The following is a 22,519-nucleotide window of genomic DNA, read 5'->3' as shown; positions in this document are numbered from 1 at the left end:
CAGGGAGGGGGGGTGGGCGCCCTGGAGGATGGTGCAGGACTGGGACATGGTGAATACCTCCAGGGCGGATCAGGCAGTCCAGGGTGCCATGGCGGCACAGGGAGTTCAGGGGCCATGGCGGAGCAGGGAGCTCGGGGAGCCATGGTGGAGCAGAGAGCTCGGGGCGCCATGGTGGAGCAGGCAGTTCAGGGCGCCATGGCGGAGCAGACAGTTCAGGAGGCCATGGCGGAGCAGTAATTCACAGAGGATGGAGGTCTTCTGTGATTTGACAGCCTGGAAGTTTCTCACATGATCTACACGATTTGCCTCTAAATTACGTTTTTTCTTAGTCACTCCACATAATAACATGTATAAACTACAGGTTTATTCAACAAAATATATTTATATTAATACCCAGTTTTACCAGTTCACATGATTTGCCTGTTATTATGTTCTTTCTTTGTCACCCCAACATGTTTATTCTACAGGTTTATATATTAAAGCATATTCACAATAATTGCCCCTTTTAACAATTTACACAATCTGCCTTTAACTGATTTTTTAGTCACTCCACATATATACAGGTTTATAGATCAAAATAATTTTATATTAATGTCCAGTTTTACAAGTTTACATGATTTGCCTCTAAATAGTTTTTTTCTTAGTTGCTCCACATAATAATGGTCCTGTCACGGTTATGCTGCTGTGGCGGAACGAAGGAGCACGGAGACGAAGGAGTTGCAATATTCACAGTCTTTATTATATCCGAACTGGAGAAAACACAGGGGAATCAGGAGACACACACGCAGCACGAGGTGTAGACATTTAAGACAGCATGAGGAACTAAGAAAAGGAAACACTTTAAATACACAAGACATGACGAGGGGATGACGAGAAACACCTGGGATCAATAAACATAATAGGAACCGGAAACATGAAAGACCAAATATGGGCATGAAATAGACATGGAGCACGTGGGGGGAGGAAAACACACACAAAACACGGAACAGAGTCTGACAATTTTAAGGTGTCCTTGTTACACAAGTTACATGTACTTACTATTATAATAGCAATTAATTATGCATAATTACATGCAAGTAACCCTAAGCCAAACCCTAATCCTAACCCCAACCATATAGTAAGTACATGTAGTTAATTAATATTACTCAGTACTTAAATGTATAATTACACTGTAACAAAGACACCTTAAAATAAAGTGTAACCAAGAAATCTTTTTACAAATGATATTTATCTTGATTTTTGAAATTTTACCTTGAATAATTATAGCTTGAGTTTGAATACCTTGAAATTTCATATAAAAAATGGAAAACGTATTAATTATTAAAACGGACAAGCTGTTTTTCCACACAATAAATACTGTTTTTGCTATAGATTTTTAAAAAATAATTATTTCACTCTATATTTAGATTATCATAGTTGTCATATTTAATGTTGAAAATCTGTATCTGTGTCCGGTTAACAAAAAGAAAACAAAACATGAGTTATTTGAAGCAACATAAATAAGAAAAAAAATTCTTTGTTTTTTTATTTTGTTGTTTTTAATTTTGAAATCAACCCCTGGGACTCAAGCTCATAATTAAAGGAACACCCATGTCAGAAACTTGCTATTGTTTTCATCACATTTTATGTGTACTACTGTAAATCATGCAGCTGTTGCAGCATAACATAAATGGAATGCCATGAAACAAAAGATTAGAGTAAGTCTAAATGACAATGCTATATGTCTTTCACCACAAACATTAAATATGCAGTCAATGACCATATTGCTTTCATCGCTGCAGCCAGTAATGCAGCAGACTGCAAAATCTCTAAAGTTCACTTACGAAGGTCCCTCTCACTCTCTATAAAAAGCTGCTGCAGCTTGTTGGTCCTCTGATCGGCCCCAGCAGCTGTTATCCTACTGCCTCAGCACAACAAATACTTTACTCGCCTACTGACCTTTCCACACATGTACACACACTCCAGCTCACACTCACACACGCATACTGTTAAGTGCCAGCAATAGTTGCCAGTGTTTGGTATTTCTATGATTTTGTCGATGCGCATCATAAGAAAAACTATGAGCAATGGTAAAAACAACATCAACATCATACTGTCACTTGCAAAATCTTTGTGACATTCTCTTTTTGTGCATGAAACATTAATTAAGCTCATGCAAAAGTCAAGCAATCTGAGTCTTGTTTCCTCTCAAGATTTATTTCTTATCTTACCTAAACATCTCAGAAAGTGTTTTACGTGCCACCATGGCCTTTATTTTGCTTACTGACACTATTCTTTGTCATGTTGTTTTGATTCAAACCAAAATAAATAAATAAAATAAAATAAATAAATAAATAAACAAATAAAAAATGTGTTGTCGTGATGAAGCAACGTCAATACACCACACAGGCATACTAAACCATTAAAAACATGAAAACCTGAACAAGTCTCAACTTTTCATTAATATTCAGGCCCAAGCACATGCATGTGTATTATAGACTGTAAAATTCATAACTTCATTCACATTCACTTTTTTTCCCACACAGTACTGCTACAAAACCCACACCCCACATAGACAAACATATACAGACACGAAAGCAGAAAGCAGATGTTAGACATGATACACTTTTCTTTTTTGTCTGTCTATATATATGTTTTACACCTAAATATTGTTAATATTTCTGACTTTTCTCAATATTAAGCAATCTTCACTCACTGTAAGGCTTGGGATTTAATACAAATCACTTTATGCCACACTTGAAAATGTATGAATTTAAGTGCAACCAAACATCAAACTGCATCAATAGCATCTGCAAACAAGTGATGCTTGGCCTCTTTTTTAGAATGACATTCATTTAACTGGTCCCAATGTTATATTAGAAAAAAGGTTCAGATCTGTCATTGGGCTGGTACCCTTTCAAAAGGTACTAATGTACACTTAGGAACTATTACGTACTTTTAAAGTACTGATATGTATTATTTATATATGTATTACAAAGATGTACCTTTTAGCTTTTGTGCCTAAGGGTACCGGCCCAGTGACAGCTTTGTACCTTGTTTTCTTAGAGTAAATGTACAGTATGAAGTCAATTCATCACACAATGAACATGTTCAACTAACGTTTGACAAGCTGAAAGTGTCCAGATACTTTTTGTCTTCATTTTTGAAGTGCAGTGGCTACTTACCTTCTGTTATCGATGCTCCACCACAAAGCTCATGGTTGTGCCATCAAAGGAGGGTGGAGCAACAATACGGGCACCTTGCTGGGATGTAATATTGATGATAGGTTTGGTGGTGCTGCTGGGAACTGCGGTGCCCTGCGGGATCAGATACATGCTGCCCGTCTGCACCACGTCCTCGCCCTCCGAGCAAGTGGATGACTGGGACTGGGGGACCGGGTGTGGATGGGGTGGCAGCAGGCTCGAGGGGTAGACCAAGTAGGTGGGGGGATAGGCTGCTGCAGGACCAAGGGTGACCGGCGAGACGGACACGGGCACTGGGGTGAGTGATAAAGGAATGTCCAAGTACTGACCAGTCTCGGGATGGTAAAAGCGCTGGGTGGCTGGCTGCATGGGCACTGGGGTGTCTACTAAGTAGTACTGGCCAGTGGCGGGGTCCAGCAGGAGCTTGCGCTGAATGTGATGCGGTGGGAGGTCTGTTGGCGGTGTGAGGCAGAGTAGCTGGGGTTGAGCGGCAGGTACAGCCGGCAGGGGCACGGCGTGGTGATATATTGTGGCCGTCTGACTATCAGGAGACCAAGACTCCATTACAATAGGTGAGCGTTGCAAAGGCTGATAAGAAGGCTTTGGGTGTGAGCCCAATGCCTGTGAGTGTTTTGAATCTGAAGCGTGAGCTTTAACAGGGATTGTTAGGTAATTGTCAGAGTCTACTTGCTCTTTCTGGTGCTTTTCCTCACTTTTCAATTTAGAAGGACAGATTTTCAATGACAAAGGAGCTTTATGAGATTTAAGGCTGTAGTTTCTGCTAGAAAACATTTGCTGAGCGCTGTCATTTGGTGTACTGATACATGTAGGTGCTTTGAGGTTACTGCCCAGACTAAAAATGCACTTGTCATTGAAAGAATCTGCCCTTTCGGTTACTAACTTAGCTGTGTCTTCCTGGTCGTGAGAACCTGTTGGTATACACACTTTATCCTCGTCAACACCAGAACTCGAGGTCATGGTCAACTTTTCAGCGCGCAGCTGCAAGCTTGTGTCTGCTTTCCCATATTCGTTCTCAAAGTCCGTTTTGGTTGGGACTCCTTGCTCCTCTCGCGTAATGAGCGACAGCACGTGACTGTCCGTGATTGGTCGTGGGGCTTGCGTTTTGCGCTTCCATTCGTTCCTATCAAAAACGTACAGTTGCTCCATAGTTTTCACAGCTGCCTTTAACTTTTCAAGAGCTATTTGATTTGAAGCCTTCGACTCGGGTTTCTTCTCGTTGCCTTCTTCAGCTTTTTCTGGTTTTTGTTTTGCCGCTTTAGCATCAATTTTTAAGCTAAACTCTGGCTGTTCAGTCACAGGTTGCTTAGCGCATGGCAATGCAGCGGGTGCGGTGCGCAAGGTTTCATTTTTAGCAGCCCACTCTGAGAGATTTGGGGATAATCTCACCGTTTCACCCACACTCTCACCCACGTTAGCAGGCTTGGAAGGTTTTGTGGCATTGTTTCTGTTCACAGACTGGCATTTTATTACCATTGGTGAAGGAAATGGTTTCTTGTCAGGTCCCCTATTAACATGCTTGCTCTCCTCTCGTAATGCTGTGGATGCCGTCCCTGATGAACCGCAAGCATTTTCTAGTGCTACAAACCGATATGAGCTTTTTACCAATTTGCGCACGTCTCTAACCTGATGAATAGGTGTCTGGAACTTACATTTACTATCTCTAATATCCCTCACCATGAAATGCGGTACTTTGTCTGATATGGTCGACAAATGGCTTTTAGATTCGCTCGTCGCCTTTTTAGCGTTGAGGTTGTGATGGATATTAGGCGTTAACAGACTGGTGATATTGAACTGATTGCTTTTGTTTTCTTTAACACTTCGCAGGCGTATTTTGATTTCGGGGGCTTTTTGACACTGTGAGGTTTGGTCTGTGTCCGCAGGGCTATGGAGCTGGCCAGAGCTCAGTTTTTCGCACCCTCCCCCATCTGACTCTGCAAGATCTCCAGTCACTTTCATATTATGTAATGAAAGCCCGGCAGCTTCCTTTTCCTTAGGCATAAGCTGCGAGCTAGGGACATACAAGTGAGACATCTTAATCATCTTACTACTCTCGCCCTCAACACTTTCACTGCTTTCCGTCGCAGGTCTAATTGAGGTGTCTGGCAGAGGCGACGACTCCTCCAGTGCACACTGAGATTCTCCCTCACCTTGTGCTTCCTGCTCTCCATCTTTCCAGGTTTTGAAAGCACTCTTTTGGCTGGGGGTCAAAGGAGTCTTTAGTGGTTCGCTTGGGTCTAATTTAGAGGTCGTTTCTGGGTCACAGAGCGACTCAGTGATTTCAGCCGCATGGGAACATGGATTCTCTTCTGGCTGGTCTGTTGCATCACCGAGTTCCTCTTGAGAGTGTCCTGAGGCGGTTTCTGAAGTCTGCCTTTGTAAGCCCTTCACAGCCTCTTTGCAATCCTTAGCATGAGGGGAGACTGATGGAACAGGATGTGTATCACTTATTTCACCTCTTTCCATTTTACGCTCTTGCTCAAACTGCATTTTCTTGGAAATGACATTTTTCAAAAGACTAGAAGCAAAGATGGCTTTCTTGTGGGCGTCTTCCAAGGATTCACCGAACGGACTTTCTGCTTCACACCCCGCCTTGGCTGGCGTGGTGCCCGTAACATCAGCTGAGGAACGTGACATTATGGCATTCAGAGCGCGTTTCGCGCGCCTCTCGCGCGCAGGTATCCCGGCACCGACGTTACAGTTGAAGTTCAAGGTTTCAGTAAGTGTGATGGTTTCACCCGGCTTGCTTCGTAACTCTATTTTCTTAGACGCCTGCTGCGAGTTCAAGTTATTTTTCAGCGACACTATTTTAGTTTGAGGGCTAGGTGTATTGGTTTGAACCACGTCTTTTATGTTTGTACACTCGGTGCTTTTATTGACCTCCATAACAGGCGTCGAGTAGTTGTGCGCCTCACGTGTCAAATTGCCGTAATTTAAGTCGACGAAAGCGGACCATTTGTTAATACTCAGTCCGTGTTCTGACATAGAGGACTCACTCGAGCTGCTCAAATTTATGGCATCAAAGTAAGGACAAGCCAAACTCCGGAAGGAACGCGCGGTGAGATTACGCACCTCTTTATCAGCATCATCCAGTTCGCTGACGGAACTGGACGCGCCACTGGAATATTCGTTGATGTCTTTTCCCCTCAGTTTGCTCGCGAGGTGCTGGCGACCCGGAGGTGGGATAAAGTAGCGGTCAAACATGGTCTCGCTTTTGGAGTCAGAGCTTTTGAACGAATAGTGACTCCGCTCACCTGCACGTCTGGTGTGAAAGCGGACATTCCTCTGTCCCAAAACACCGGCAGGGTCGTTGACCGCGCGCGAAGAAGTTTTGATTGACAGGTGAAAATGTCCGGCCGAATTTCCATGCTGTCCAGCGCCTTCATCCGAGCTGGCACATTTATCGGATTCACAGAGTTCACTTTCGGTGCTAACCAGAGCACCTGTGGCGGAAAGCTTCGCTGCGCGTGAAGTGGGAGGAATTTTATTGCCCTTGGACTTGCTTTGGATTCTTCCGAGAGTCGTCTCGTCGCTGTCAAATGATGCGTAGTCAACAAATGAATATACCAGATTATCATCCTCGGAATCCCAGCAGGATCCTCGTCCGAACTCGTAATCCACGTCGTGATCTAACTCCGTTAGCTGAATCTCGTGCGTCGTTATATAGTGTGACTCCACGTCCGCTACGCTCGTGCTGTCCTTTGATTCGCAGCGACTGTTCAAGTACATGTCGGTGTATTGTAACTCCTCCGTTTCATACGACTCAGACTTTGGATCTTCGGATTTTACATCCGTTCCCGCGTCCACATAATTATCTATCAGCGTAGCGCGCTCTCCACAAAGTCCCTCCGAATGGCACTTTCCCGCGTGGCATGCTTTCGATGAACTTTTATCGGCATTTCCAGTCTCCTCTCGCACCCCAGGACTCTTTATCCTGGCGATGGATGCATCGCCTTTACATTTGAATATTGCCAGTTGGTTCCCTTCGCCTGTGAAAGTGACTTTTACTGTCTTTGTGCTGTCTGACTTCATGTCCGATGGGTTGCCCAGGTCTACATAATTTGTTTCGCTGTGATCGTCACTTTTGCAGTGTTCTTTAGTGTCTGCCAGTGGCTTTTTTAACGGTCCGGTGTCCTTTCTGATCGAGATGGCCATTTGAAGTGTCTCCATCTGCTCTTAACGGCGTCCCGCACGGAGATCAGTGGTGTTGCCTCTGACACCGGACCGCAGTACGGTTTGTGTGAGTGAGTGAACTGGTCCTGTGCGTGCGCGAGGAGCAAGTGACAAGTGAGCGAGGGGAGACACTGCGAGGACGATAGAGGGAGGGGGTGGAGAGAAAGAGAGAGAGTTGTCCACTGAGTGCCTCACTGCACAGGTATGATCCCCTTACCGCTAATCATAGGTCTAGTAATGATAATGACGTAATGCTATAAATGATGACTGCATAGCTGCCATTAACTTGACACTTTTTTAGATTGTCCTCTAGGCAAGGGCAACTATGGACTTAAACTAATACACAATTATATTTCAGGATGTCTGGAAATATTTCAACGTTAAAGGTAAGCTGTGTCATGTTAAGGGGTTTAGACATTGGGGAATACGTGAGCAATTTATATTTATTAAAAAAATATATATTTTTTTTAATTGAAAAATGCCATATCCCATATTTTGCTCACAAAATTTCAGTTGAAGTTTAAAAATATCCATAAACCAGCCATGAGAATGATTTATGTATTTAATGTATTAGTAAACTATTATTTACTGTTGTTAATTATATTATTAAACTATTACTACACTAATAATTAAACGAATTAAATAAAAGAATAATGTTTTCGCTTATAAAAATCCTGTAATGGATTGAACAAACTACTAGGCATTATAATGCATTAGTACAATCTTCAGGACTGTGTGGAAATGTATTGAATAGTTGTTGCTGGTAGCATCATAATGCATTATTTAGTGGAAAAAAATCCTTGATAATTTTTCTTTGATAGGTGGGATTCTCTTTAACGGCATGCCTTTAAATTTGGTTCCCACTCCAAGATTATTAGTGATAGTAAGCCTTGTAATATTAAGGTTTTCATCCAAATTCAATAACTATGACTATTAAAACACTGGCACAACTGACCCCAAAGCTTCTGACACTTCTGTTACTATTTTAGGAAGAATGCCTCATATGTAATAATTCACAGCTAGCCTTGCCATAAAAATACATGATTAATTCATCAGCAAGAAATAATGATCTTTAAAAAAGCATCATATGACCCCTTTAAATATCTATGTTTTGACCTAAATAAATTTAGTTTCAAATAATATATGTGAAGAATGTTTATTTTGACATGCAAAAGAGTTTGTAGAATTCAAACAATGCTTGTCAGTTTCTTTTTTTCATGCACATCTCTTAATCATAGGCAGTTGTATATGATGTGTCCTTAATAAATATTAACTCACATGACAAATATTGTGGGCAGTTTCCTAGATCAAAGGGAAGACATGATACCCCATTCTCCACTACTCTACACAGGTATTATTAGACATCAAGTCATAGTCCACGAAGCTTAGAGCCGTGGGTCTACTGTGGGCGTGCGCCTCCTAGAAGTGCATAACCGCTCACATAATGCGAGTATAGAAACATTTGTTGTCAACTCAATGTTATCAATGTCCGCCTCTGGCCCACGACAGCTGCATGCCCGTATTAGAGCCAGTGCCTGCTGCCAACCGTACAGAAGGCAAGCTGGCCCTGGGAAAGAGACGTGAGAACCACAACCCAACAAAGAGAGAGCGAAAAGAACAACTGCAGAGGTGTGAGGGATATGACAGTCTGAAATCATGGCATCCAATAATAAAGAAGGCAACACAGACTTATACAATAAATCTAAGATGTTGACATTCAGTCTAATAACAGCATGTTCACCTATAAATCCTAATTTTTAAAATGCAACATGAAACCTTTACCTTGGTAATGCTTTAAAGGAAATAGTGAAAGACAGAGGCTATAGTTGTCACATGGAGAACTTTCAAAACTGTAAAGGTTCCTTAGGCTGATACTGATATCTCAGTCAAAATCCAGTAATTTTTTACAGTTTACAGTCATTTTTTATGTTGGTTACAAACACAAAGTTAAAACTTTTAATCACCTAGTAAATCAGTGTAACTTTTAAATCAGATTTTCTGTTCATTTTATCTTCCAAAATAAAATTCTAGTATTATCATGTTTTTGTAAAAGAATACTTTTATGTAAAATTTAAGGAAGCTCATCCACAATAAATCCAAATTGGCATAGACGACTGCTTAAAGGACTGCCATAAGGTTTTCTGGACAATAACCATAAATGTTCAACATCCTACCATATATGTTGCCAAGAAATTGACCTTCCAAAATAAACCTATGAGAGAAAATATGCTAAAGTGTAACAAAGGAGATATGCTAAAGTGTGACGATTCATTTACATATGTAATTTACTTTTAAATAGTATGCCAACATTTAGAAATACTAACATTTTGTCACAAAGAAGAGGAAACATTTTATTAATACTATATATTTATATATACATATTTACAGTAGGGTTTAACAATTTGTTAACATTAAGTAAATTAAGTAAAAAAAAAAAAGTGTTAACACCTTTTTAAGTCAATGTTCATTTATAAATATTGTACCGTTACATTTTAAATAATTTGCATTCGTAATACAATAACTAATGTTAATTTATGTAATTTAAATATGAACTTTTTAATTAGTTATTACATTTAATACAATTAATTTCATTAGTTACTATTATTAGTATGTGTAGAAATGAACATTTACCAAGATTGAAAGGTGCTGTAAAAATATTGTTTATTCATATTTTATATTAATTATTGCACTAAGAAATAAAAACAGAACTTCACTGAACTACTCATACCTGAATGTACATGAATTGTTAAGCATTTTACAGTTGTCTATCAATTTTACTGATTATTGAACATTGTTATAAAGTGTTAAATGTAACTTTTAACACCTAATAAAATAAACTTTGACCAAAAAAAACTTGCCATAAATTTAATACAATTAATTTCACTAGTTACTATTATTAGTATGTGTATAAATTAACATTTACCAAGATTGAAAGGTGCTGTAAAAATATTGTTTATTCATATTTTATATTAATTATTGCACTAAGAAATAAAAACAGAACTTCACTGAACTACTCATACCTGAATGTACATGAATTGTTAAGCATTTTACAGTTGTCTATCAATTTTACAGATTATTGAACATTGTTATAAAGTGTTAAATGTAACTTTTAACACCTAATAAAATAAACTTTGACCAAAAAAAAAAACTTTTTTTAGTAGAGAATTGTAGTGAAAAATGTATCAAAAATTGAAAAAAGATGCCAGTTTGCACATATACCCCTCCCAGTGGTTAATCTATCCTCCAGAGCCGTGGAGGAGCCGAGTTATGGGGCACCCATTTAGAACACTTGCTAACAGTATGTAAAGCATTTGCATATGGAGTAAATGGGCCGGCACACATCTCATGTATTACCATCACGTGTCTGAAAGGGAGGGTAAAAGATGGATCCACTATGACAGCTGTATATATAACGGACTACGTTGATGGTTCAGAGGTCGTTTTCACACCAGAACGAAAGCTGCTTACAAACTTGTCGGTGTCTGAATTTTTAACGACCTCCACAAAGCTGTTAAATTTAGGCAGCTATTTAAAATGCGGACGCCACGCATGCAAGCACTTCGAGATCAGTTACTCACAGAGGGCCATATAAAACAGCAGGTGGCAAATCATGAGTGCCATTAATCAAAGCACAGGCATTAGCGTGGTATGTCCTTCTCTCTTTCTCTCTCACTCTTCTGTGCATTGCTGGTCTTTCGGCCTTACATTGACCCCAGAGGTCAGCAGAGGTCATGGGACGTCAGCAGCAGCGCAAAGACACTAGGCAATCTATACAATTTCTATCTACCAAAAGCAAAAGTTACAGCGTTACACGGCACTAAATAAATGTGCCTGCAAATGCATTAAGCTCCTTTGTAGTTTATGTTCAAGCTCAGATTACGCTATACTATACATTATTAATAAGTTTTCCCCTTTAACTATCAACAAACAGCCCTTTAGATCTATTATTACAATACTACAATACAATTTAGCAGGCAGCTCGTCTCATGTCCCTGTGTGCATTAGTTGAGTCAGTGTGAATGATGATAAAAGCGTGGATGGTTTTAAATTTCAGAACTGCTATGCTGAGACTTCACAATTAGGTCATAAGAAACGCACCAGGCATGAGAACAGAAATAAAAATGCCCCACTAAAAGGAATGCCCCACTGAGGAATGAATTCATTAACCTTTGTGACGTTAACACTGTCAAATAATTCTGCATCCACTGTATGTTCATAGTTTACTTGAGTTTTGACATAGCCTGACAAAGTGAATATGCAGGCCATTAAATCAATGGGGGGTCTGAGGCAGTGAACACGTGGCTTATAAATGATGGAAAACCAACCCACAAGCTCTGCCCATACACTGCCGTTCAATAGTTTGGGGTCAGTAAGATACATTAAATTGTTTAAAAGTGACAGTTAAAGACTAAAAAAAAATTATATTTCAAATAAATGCTGTTGTTTTGAACTTTCTATTCATCAGCTAATCCTGAAAAAATGTATCACAGTTTCCACACACACACACACAAAAAAGTGTTTTCAATATTGATAATAATAGTAAATATTTCTTCCTGAAGGATTGTGTGACACTGAAGACTAGCGTAATGGCTGCTGAAAATTCAGCTTTGTCATCACAGGAATAAATTACATTTTAAAACATTAAATCAGGAACCAGCTATTTTAAATTGTAATAATATTTAAAAAAAAAAAGATATTGATCAAATAAATGTATCCTGTGAGCATAAAAGACTAAACAAATCATCTTACTGAACAGTAGTATATAATACATATACCACATAAACTACATTTGTATTTTATAAGAAACTATAAAGTTATTGTCACATTTTTTAATTTGGTATTACTAACTTCAGGAGTCACATTTCAGGACATTGCTGGAGATGTCCTTCATTTGGTGATATTCTACAGTGGGCCAAAGACTAAAAAGCTAACAAGATATAAGGCGAACACAAATAATGACAGCAATGCAAGGCATGTGTAACCCTGCCTTAGTGGACACCATGACAAAAGGAACGTTCACACACTCACGCTCTCACTCACATACGCAAGCTTTGCCATGATAAAAATGGGCATGTGGTCCGATCATACAGTACGTGCCCCTGAAGAATAATAATATGCATGTTTGCCGTCATCGATACATCAGATAATAAAAGCTGATAATGTAAACTGAATGGAGAAACATTTCCTAATATGAAAAAAAAAAAAACATTTATTACAAACGCACAAAAAATTATTTTTAAACAAACATTTCATAGACCAAATTCATTATTTCTAATACAGCAAAAAGTATCTAGCCAACCTTGGCATGAAAGGTGAAGAAGAAAGTGGCCATTAAGGAATGAGTGCATTCGTGTTTCTTGTGAATTGGGAAGTCTGATACTCTCAATAGGCACACAGACAGACTGAAACACAACACCGTGAGAGAATCTCTTGTATGGAATCATCAATATCTCTTACCGAACAGACAGGCACTGGACTTCACGAGGTTGGAGAGCGAGAAATGAGATCCTGTGACCACTTCAACTCTGGCCTAATTTGGTGCTTCTGCCTCGTCGTTATGATATTCAGGAATGATAATATCACATTTGAGAGGGCAGATTTTTGGTAGTCACATCCTAAATATTAATTACAGCGTGATATGGTGTAATATTTAGTATTACCATTTGCATTTTCTTCTCTATTTCACAGATACAGAGTATGTCCAGCAGTGTGTTCCCCCATAAATGCCAAAGAACATCAACCTTACATCATCTATCATTTTGACCATAGAGTTTTCTGACAATAGTAGCTCTACAGTGCCCTCTTGTGACTAAATCTAGAGCGATATACTCTAATCGTACCTGACACTACTGTAAATGCTGACATTTCTAAACTTCAGAAGGCATAAACGCAAAACTGCACCACTATGTTGGTTAGGAGTTTCAGATACTCCAAACTGGTTCAAGTGGAAACTGATGCAAGTCTGTTTTGGTACCTGGACTGCAATCCAAGAGAATGTGTCGAGAACCGGAAACAAGATCAGGATTACTCTTCGCTGACCTGGATCCGGACCCTGCTTCTTCCCTAAACAGTAGCCACAGCAGTGAGACCTCGAAGATGTATTTACATTTTCTCAAAAGTGAGTTCGTGCCCACATGTTTGACACACTTTCCTGTAGAGATCTTCCTCTTCGTCTAGCAGCTCCTCAGGGCCATAAACATGCTGATGAATGCTGGCATCTTTCTTAAACATACTGCTCCTTACTGCCCGCCTCAGCTCTGAAAGCCAGATGAAGATGGAGAGCAATGTATAAATACACACTGTGACCAAATGTAGTCGGTCACAGTCGATTCATTCAAAGGTACGCTCATTTAATCACTAATCGGTATGTAATTTCTTGAAGTCTTCAACCTTATTAAGTGTAAAATGATTTTAGAGCACATTTAATTTAATGGTCTGTCTGACCATCCAAGAGTAACTGCACCAGACTCATCGGCTTTCATACCTTTAACCTTTTTATTAAAGCGTTTCTGCTTTTGCACCTCCCTGTTCTCCTCTCTACTCTCCTTGGCCTCCTCCAGAGCCTCCTCACTGCCCCACACCTCCAGAGAGCGCTTTACCACCTTAATGTAAAAAACAAAAAGTAATTATACAGTATTCATACACAAGCAAAAATCAACAAACCAAACCAAACCAGCAATATTCATGATAAAGATGCATGACATGGTAACACTTTATAATAAGGTTTAAATTGTTAACTTCATGCATTAGATATCATTACAATGAAAAAAATATTCTTTTTTATTATTTATTAATCAAGGTTAGAGTTAATTTATAAATACAATAATGCTCATTATTATTACATGTTTTCTCATAATACATTAATATAAATGTATACAAAATTAGAATTTAAATTAGAAGCATACATGTTGTTTGGGGTCAGCAAGACGTTTTTAAAAAAAGAAATAATTCTTTTTTTTTTAGCAATGACATTAAATCATGGCTCCACAAAAATATTAAACAGCACAACTTTATAATAAGAAATGTTTTTTTGAGCAGCAACTCAGCATATTAGAATGATTTATGGAGGGTCATGTGACACTGAAGACTGGAGTAATGATGCTGAAAATCAGCTTTGCATCACAGGAATACATTACATTTTCATATATATATTGAAACAGTTATTATAATTTGTAATAATATTTCACAATATAATTGTATTTTTGATCAAATAATGCAGCTTTGATGATCACAGGGACTCCTTTCAAAAACATAAAAGCATTATAAATGATAGAACAAAGAAATTAACCAAGATTAATAAATGCTGTAAAAGTATTGTTCATTATCATTTCATGCTAGCTATTGATTAACAAATGTTATTGTATAGAACACTGCTGAAAAGTGTACTCATAATATAATAAATTTGATATTCAAGATTAAGTGGCATTTCTTATATGGTAAACTTGTTTTTCCAAATGGCTCAACTAATGGTGTGTTTTTTGTACAGTATGTGACTAAAAAAGGCAGATGTGGGGTCTGGTTTATACTGCTTGACGGTTGTTTCGCGGTAAAGAGAAGAATGAAGATGTGATTATCTTCCAACTTTAATTTATCCTTAGAAGGGATCCCGAGCATAATATTTGGGTTGAATGAGATCAGCTTCTATTTACAGCTCTTGCTTGAGGATGTGTTGAACCTGCCTGTGTCTTTAAATAGAGCTTCATGTCTCCCCAACGTGGATTGTGAGGATTTTTCCTCAGAATAAATCGCAGTGGTGGTTCCCTCTGATCCAGATCGCAATCCTTCAGGAGGAAATTCTGTTTGGCTTCCGTGCGAGATATTAGCTTGTGCTTCACATCGTTGTCTCTATGCAAACATATGCAATTATAAAATGAAATAAGCATACACATTGCAGTGCTTGTTTTGAGCAGCTGTTGAACTGCAGGTGCACAGGAAACACAATGAACAACTGAAACTGAAATTCTGAAAAGATAAACACTTAAATAAATACAGTACAAACAGCTCTAGCCATTAAACTCAGTAGGCTCTGTAACACTGTATGTTTTAACCTACAATGAATAGATGCCATACCTGCATTTATCACACACAGACAGATCAAAACTGTTGCTGAGATAAGAGTCCATAAATGGTTTTAGACACTCCTCACACATCAGATAATCAGGCTCCATCACTGGGGCTGAAACACACACATACAATTTTTTTTTTTACTTGTCACTCAGAATTATGAAGGATGTTTATTGGGCAGGAAAAGCTGTTATGAAGGACTTTTTTGTATTTTTATTATTGAGTAATACATATATATATATATATATATATATAGAGAGAGAGAGAGAGAGAGAGAGAGAGATCAGAGATGCCATTTTTGATTACCTGGTTGCTCAACCACTCTCTTTTCCTGCTGCTCATCCTCTGTTGTCTCCTCTTCAATAAAAAAGCCTGCACCTGAGTCTATAATTTTGGCCACTTTAGCACATGTAGCTCCTGAGGGAAGACAGATTATTATACACCCTAGTATATGATAAACTTAGCTACACAATCTTAAACAGGTGAAATTCGTGCAAATTCTGGTACGTGTTAACTCATGGCGAACCTTCTGGAGCTGAAGATGGTCTACTGGCGAGCCTGGCTTGTCTGAGCATTAATGCCCGTTGTCTGTTACGTTCAATTTTGGCCAACATGTGCGGTGTTAAGTACACACTGGAAACATTTGAAGAGTTTGCAGCATCCGGCGGTTCATCTTGAGAATGACTGGCTTCTGGCACATCCATGATCAGTCTATAAAATGTACAACACCAGTTTGGACACATTTAGTCATTCATTCATTTTACAATAATAATCAGTAAGTAATAAAAAATTATTCATACAAATAAAAAGTTAGCTGAGAACAAAAAAAAAATGTTAACCAGCAACAACCACAATAATTAAGATAAATATAAATAAATGAACGAATAAATAAATACATACTTAAAATATTAGAGAAATCCCAAATCAAATTTAATATATTATAAATCTATAGTGATAATAATATTATTAGTATAAACTATTATTGGTTACTGTATCACCTAATATAAGTTAGGGAATTATACCGTGACCAAAAATCAAAACCTTTTAAGCATTTAACGTTAACCACAATCGAGAAGATCAATATGAATGATTAAGTAAATAATAAATGCATTAATAAAATACTAGAGAAATCCCAAATCAAATGTAATATTGTAAACTTAGAATGGTAACAATATTATATGCACATAGCATAAACTTAAGTTCGTTACTTTAATCCACAAGATCAGTATGAATAAATATATAAATTAATAAATACATAAAATATTAGATAAATCCCCAATCAAATATATTGCATATTATACATTTACAGTGGTAATAACAACATGTAGGTTGGCTGCTATAATACATAAAGCAAAGAGCTTGAGACTTCCTACCGACAAGGAGTCTATAAAGCGATGTCTTACCGGAAACTTTGTTTTCTGTTTTTATAGTTGGTCCAAGAAGAAATTAAATGAAATCTTGAAAATGTCAGTCCAGCGTTTCAGTTTAATATGCGTGATGGAATGAACTATGTTTGTGATGTTGTTCTTCTCCTCTTGAATGTTTTGCACCACCAGACCAACATCGCCATCTAGTGAGTCTTTTGTGGAACCACGTTGAGAAGGAACGCATTACATTGCCTTATTATTATTATATGTCTATGACCATTGCGACCGAAACCTCTCATTTGAAGAGTTTGCAGCATCCGGAGACCAATGTTATTCACTTAGAATACTTATTATTATTCACAACAGTATTTATATTTCGTAACCAAAAACACATATACAATGCATGTTATGATTTAATTTCTTGAAGCATTTTGACACTGATAACGATCGATCTTTTAGAAAGGATGGAGAAATAGCATTCAACAACTGTTTTTCACCCAAGGTGTCAAATCAATTTGTTTTTCTTAAGACTGACCAGGGCACACTAGAGTTGAAAAGAAAACAAGTGCTTCCGTTGTTTTTGTTTTTATGAAAATTACCATTTATGTGAAAGTAGCTATATTTTTAAAGATGTGTGAAAAGTAATGGCTTTTAATTAGTAATACATTAATTAGCAAATCAACACAAATCAAGTACAAAGGTCGCTGTCAATAGACATCATTTACTTTTAATAAATGCTCAAATAAATGGACATGCACGTGCTTCAATACTTCTGTCGGCGGGCAGCAGAGAACAATCTGAAGTTGTTCCTGAGATTGCCCGGCACACCACATGATGATCGCATATGGGTCAATTCAGCACCTTGGAGGAGAGCTGGCACTCTGCTGGCCCCAGGGCCATGACAATAGCTGAGAGAAGAGCTCTGAACATCCTCAGCAAAACAGTGATCGATATAATGATGGATATCGTCGATCAAGCCACTGAAAATCCTCTGCGGGCTGCTGAGATAGTCAGGCAAGGTACAGTAGTACATGCTGTTTTCATTCACCTAATATAAACAAAGTTCACCTCTGAAATAGTGACTTATCAGAGAGGTCACTATCAGTGTCTGTATATAGACACCAATCCCATAACTGGATCAAACAGAATATGATGAAATGCTTAAAATATTAGGTAACGTATAAAAACAAAACAAATGCATTAAATTTTTTTTTTAATATACCAGCAATATATATTATGTATGTATATATATACACACAACAGCAACATTTTTATTTTACTTTATATTTACATTTTTTTGATACAATATAAATATTTTTATTTTATATTTTTTAATACAACATCAATATTGTATTTTATTATTTTGTATAGACACGCAATATTTATATTTTATTTTTATATAATAACAATATTTTTATTTTTATTAGAATCTATTTTATTTGTTGAATACAAAAACTATATTTTTATTTTATTTTCATTTTATTCGATACAGCAGCAATATTTTATTTTTTATACATCAAATTTTTTATTTTATTTTAATACAGCTGCAATTTTTTGTTAATATAAAATATGTTTTATGATACAACAGAATTATTTTATTTTATTATTTTATTTTATTGTAGACTTCATGTCAGCCACACAACCTCAGAATTTAACAAGCGGTTTAATTCCTGTTGTTCTTTTAGGGAAGAAATCAGTTGCTCAATCTACTGATGAGGAGCTGCATGAGTCAGAACTTTTGGGATGTAAATAATGTTTGAGAATGAGGTGCTTGGACCAAGTTCTGGAATAAAGTTGGAGGACCTTGATTCAGAACAGGAACTGGAGCTTGAAGATGTCATTTCTAACTGCTTTGAGGAGCTGTATGAGCTAAAAAGATTTAAAAGTGAAACTTCAAAGCCTGACATATACCTGAGAATGAGCGGTTCACACCAAGGTCTGGAAAAAAGAAAAAGACCTTCGATTCAGAACAGAAGATGGAGCTTGAGGAGGTACTTGATGAAGCTCCATTTGAAAGAAGAAGAAGAAATAACTGAAGCCTCTCAAGGTTTAACTTTGCCATTTCATTTTGTAGAGAGTGTTGTTGATGGCCTGCTTGCAAAACTTGATCTTGCTGACATTTTTGGCATTAATCTTTCAGATGCTCTTGTCTCCAGTCTGGTAAAGGGACTAGCAAACCTGGCAAGAATTAATGTTGCTATCTGCAGCCTTGGGGCTGGTGATGAGGTTGCTAGTGGGCGTTCTCAATACTGGTTGCCTTGACAGCGAATCAGGTTTCTTACCGCTAAGTACAAACATTTTGGAGGCAAAAGACTAAATATAATCTAAATCTAAATTAAATCCGTACATACAAACAAAAATGAATGAGAAACAGAGCCTACTTTCTTCCATTGCGTATGTTTATCTACGGCGCGAGAGGAGAACGATCACATGAGCTCTGAAAATTCCTTCATATTAATAGATTTTGCCCTATTTTTACAGACTTTTCTTAGAGTGTAGCATACGAACTACTAATACACTGCTTAAATCTATAATTGTTCAGAATGAGTAGTTTTACTAATTTACTAGCTAATAAAAATAAACTTAAATTGTAATTGTTAAAAAATTTGAAAGTGTTAAATAATTCAATGTTGTATTTAAAATTAGTTGTTTATATTTTAATATTATGTTATGCATTTATGCTATTTTATAAACACATCTAAATTAACATATTCACATTTGTTGTTGTTGTTGAGATTTGATGCAGTGACACAATTTTGCATCGTGATTACGCAATGACGTCACCGCGCAATGACATCGCGTCATTTAGCAACAAATTAATCTTCCTTTAGCAACTTCCCCTGAAAATTAGTTGGCAACGCTGGAATCGCCAGCTCTCCATTGAAATGAATGGGATTGTGTCGCTTTGCTGTTGCGTGTCGCATGTATTGTGAACGGGGCTTTAGAAATAAGTGCTTTCCTGATGAGAATGATACTGTTTTACAAATTGTAAATGAAGCTCACAGCATCCTGGTGCATAAAACTCTTCTTTTTCAAAAGCAAGGCTAGTCAGCGAGTTGGCCCATGTCCTTGAAAAAAAAAACATTTTTCTGAAAATTTGAACCTGAGAAACATTAATAAAAAGTGTTTATTTGTTTAAAAAAAACATTGATGTGCCTTTTATCTGAACCACAACTTCTCTATGTAGAGTTTCATATGTTTAGGAGAAGAATGCTTATTTACAAATAACATGCAAGTACAATGCAAAAGACCTATACACAGCTGTTTTCCTACCTACATAATTTTAACTTTTTTATATAATTCAGGCCAACAAAATCTCTCTAACCATTTGGCAACGACTGCCCCTCGTTGTGCCCTAAGATAGGCTTTCAAGCTATTTAGTAATTGTATTGTTTTTTTATTTATACATTTAAACGTTTTTAATTATTTTATAATTATTTAATTAAATAATCTTGTTACATATATTTATATAGTATACTTTTATATCTTAAGGTATGCTTTCAAAATATTTACATGAAGTAGTTTTATGTTTTTCTTTGATTTATGAATTTAAACGTTTTTATTATTTTTATATTTAATTACAAACATAATATTTAACGCAAATGTTTAATTTATTTATATACTATTATATCTTAAGATGCGCTTTCAAAAGATTTACATTAAAGTAAGTTTTTAATATTAATTTTATTAAACAAAAATATTTATTTATTTTTTATTTACTTAAAACGTTAGTGTTTTTCTTTATTTTCTTTATGTATCGTATGTCCAGTAGGTGGCGGAGATGCACCCCGAGTTAGTTTGCCAACCGCCAGTAGAAAAGTAGTAGAAGAAGAACTTCGCTCATATATAAGGTAATAACAACCGTATTATAAGGTCTCTATTTAAGCATGTGGGTTCTCTTTTTGGAAACGTAAGTAAAAGAAATACTTTACAGAGAGACTCTAGAGTTAGCCTGTGAAGAGGGACTTGTTGAACTATGCCCTGTCGTGTCATCCGCGTTACACTGCTGCTCTCTGCTGGAATACTGATTGATGTGATTAAAGGCGATGGGTTTACTGAAGACATTAAGCCTCCAGACTGGAAAAAGACCTTAAAATCCATCCGGAATGGGATTCTTAAAATAGACAAATACCTTAATATGGCTTTGGATTTTATCGGAGGTTCAGACGGACGGTGTATTTTTAAGTGCAATGACGGTAAGTTAGGTCAGTTTAAAAGAGATTGGACATCAATAACAGAAACATTTTGTGAAGAACAAATTTACATATTCTAGAATTAAATGTACACCCTCCTCTTCATATGGTTTAACTGGTAATGGGATTTGGCTCTTTATAGGGTACACACCGGTTCCTCGTCCCAAATACAAATCACCTCCACCCAACGGATGCGGCTCCCCTCTGTTTGGATTTCAGGTGAAGACGACAACATGCAGTTACTTAGTGTTTTATAGAAGCAATTACTCATATTGCTGTATTGTGGCTTTCACTTATCTGTAGTGGGAAACTGAAGTGATTGCTTCACTAGTTTGAATGTTGCTTACTCTTTTAATATTCTCTCGCCTGACTTGTGTTTGACTGCAGCTTGATATTGGGATCCCATCTATGACCAGATGCTGTGATGAGCACGATCTGTGCTATGATACTTGTGGGAGAGAGAAAAATGACTGTGATGAGCAGTTCCAGGTCTGTCTGGAGTCCATCTGTAGTCATTTACAAATGACACTGGGCTTGTCCCAAAGTGTTCAAGGTAAGTTAAAACAATTTAACGTGGAAGGCTGTCCTAACTGTATGTATTTCACAAAAAACAGATTATATTTTAACTTGACAGTCTTTCTAACGATATCCTACTGTATTTCTATGTAAATTGCTGAGCTCTACCCTTATACCCATATTTGATTTCGCAGCCTGTGAATCAGCAGTGACTTTGCTCTTTGATACGGTCATGCACGTGGGATGTAAGCCTTACCTGGATAGCCAAAGATCATCCTGCATTTGCCACTATGAAGAGAAGGCTGATCTGTGAACAGTTAATATATTTATGTTGAAGTTTGATTGTGTGTTATGGTCTCAGGGTACAGCAAGATGCAATACAATTTGTTTCTTTGCTTTGTATGCGTTCATTGCAATGTCAAAGTAAACTTTGCATTTTTTAAATTACAAAAGAAGTGAAATTATTTAATATGATCATAAATATATACCGATGTGCCTTTATTGTATATACACACACTACATATATATATATATATCAGATTGTAATATGGGATAAAATAAAGATTTTAAACCCCAAAAAATTAACATTGCATGAAGTGACTTGTGAAAACCTTGATGAACCTATCATCTGAATCAGTAGACATACACTGTGTTCCAAATTATTATGCAAGTGACATCAATAGGATTTCAGTACAATAAAGAGTCAGATTTTTGTTTTTCACATCTTTTTTCACATTTCACATTATTACATAATTAACTAGGAATGGCAAAGAATGGTCATAGCAAGAAGAGCTTCAACAAATCAGAATTGTAATATAAAAACCAATGAGTAATAGAGTGAGCCAATGGATATATTAAGCCGTGCACACAGTATTATTACAGTATACAGTATGTCTTAGGTATGTCCAGTAACAACTATCTCTCACACACTCACAAAAAAAAAAAAGGTTCAAAACAAGTATATTTTACATGATTTTTATTATATATATATATATATATATATATA

General features: G+C 37.1%; 3 protein-coding genes across 6 annotated transcripts in view; 1 reads left to right on the top strand and 2 right to left on the bottom strand.

Annotated features, from left to right (window-relative positions):
* Positions 1 to 7,543, bottom strand: part of LOC107758893 (uncharacterized) — an 8,790-nt gene extending 1,247 nt beyond the window's left edge. Inside the window, exons 1-2 of one of the 2 annotated variants that reach the window (XM_016576731.1) lie at positions 3,165 to 7,543; positions 699 to 749 (exon numbers count right to left, since the gene is read on the bottom strand). In XM_016576731.1, the coding sequence (XP_016432217.1) occupies positions 3,171 to 7,370 (4,200 nt within the window). In that variant the 5' untranslated portion in view covers positions 7,371 to 7,543 and the 3' untranslated portion in view covers positions 699 to 749; positions 3,165 to 3,170. Of the gene's footprint in view, positions 1 to 698; positions 750 to 3,164 lie in introns of those variants that run through there. The other variant, XM_016576730.1, reaches the window with a different exon arrangement.
* Positions 7,544 to 12,438: 4,895 nt separating this feature from the next.
* Positions 12,439 to 17,016, bottom strand: xpa (xeroderma pigmentosum, complementation group A). Its single transcript, XM_016576732.1, has 7 exons — positions 16,841 to 17,016; positions 15,964 to 16,148; positions 15,744 to 15,854; positions 15,444 to 15,549; positions 15,053 to 15,218; positions 13,858 to 13,975; positions 12,439 to 13,630 (listed from the first exon to the last, which is right to left on the bottom strand). The coding sequence occupies exons 2-7, from the start codon at positions 16,139 to 16,141 to the stop codon at positions 13,476 to 13,478; spliced, it is 834 nt and encodes a 277-aa protein (XP_016432218.1). The 5' UTR covers positions 16,142 to 16,148; positions 16,841 to 17,016; the 3' UTR covers positions 12,439 to 13,475.
* Positions 17,017 to 20,600: 3,584 nt separating this feature from the next.
* On the top strand, positions 20,601 to 22,022 carry pla2g12a (phospholipase A2, group XIIA). 3 transcript variants are annotated; one of them, XM_016576695.1, is made up of 5 exons: positions 20,602 to 20,655; positions 20,739 to 21,009; positions 21,140 to 21,216; positions 21,385 to 21,550; positions 21,708 to 22,022. In XM_016576695.1, the coding sequence occupies exons 2-5, from the start codon at positions 20,781 to 20,783 to the stop codon at positions 21,824 to 21,826; spliced, it is 591 nt and encodes a 196-aa protein (XP_016432181.1). In that variant the 5' UTR covers positions 20,602 to 20,655; positions 20,739 to 20,780; the 3' UTR covers positions 21,827 to 22,022. The 3 variants fall into 3 exon arrangements, with proteins under 3 accessions (XP_016432180.1, XP_016432181.1, XP_016432182.1); XM_016576694.1 differs by having other exon boundaries at positions 20,601 to 21,009; XM_016576696.1 differs by having other exon boundaries at positions 20,602 to 21,000.
* The last annotated feature ends 497 nt before the right edge of the window (positions 22,023 to 22,519 follow it).

Source organism: Sinocyclocheilus rhinocerous, unplaced genomic scaffold (genome assembly GCF_001515625.1).
Source record: "Sinocyclocheilus rhinocerous isolate Xijiao unplaced genomic scaffold, SAMN03320098_v1.1 scaffold1435, whole genome shotgun sequence".
NCBI lineage: Eukaryota > Metazoa > Chordata > Actinopteri > Cypriniformes > Cyprinidae > Sinocyclocheilus > Sinocyclocheilus rhinocerous.
Note: the sequence above shows the minus strand (reverse complement) of the source record. Positions and strands in the feature narration are given on the sequence as shown.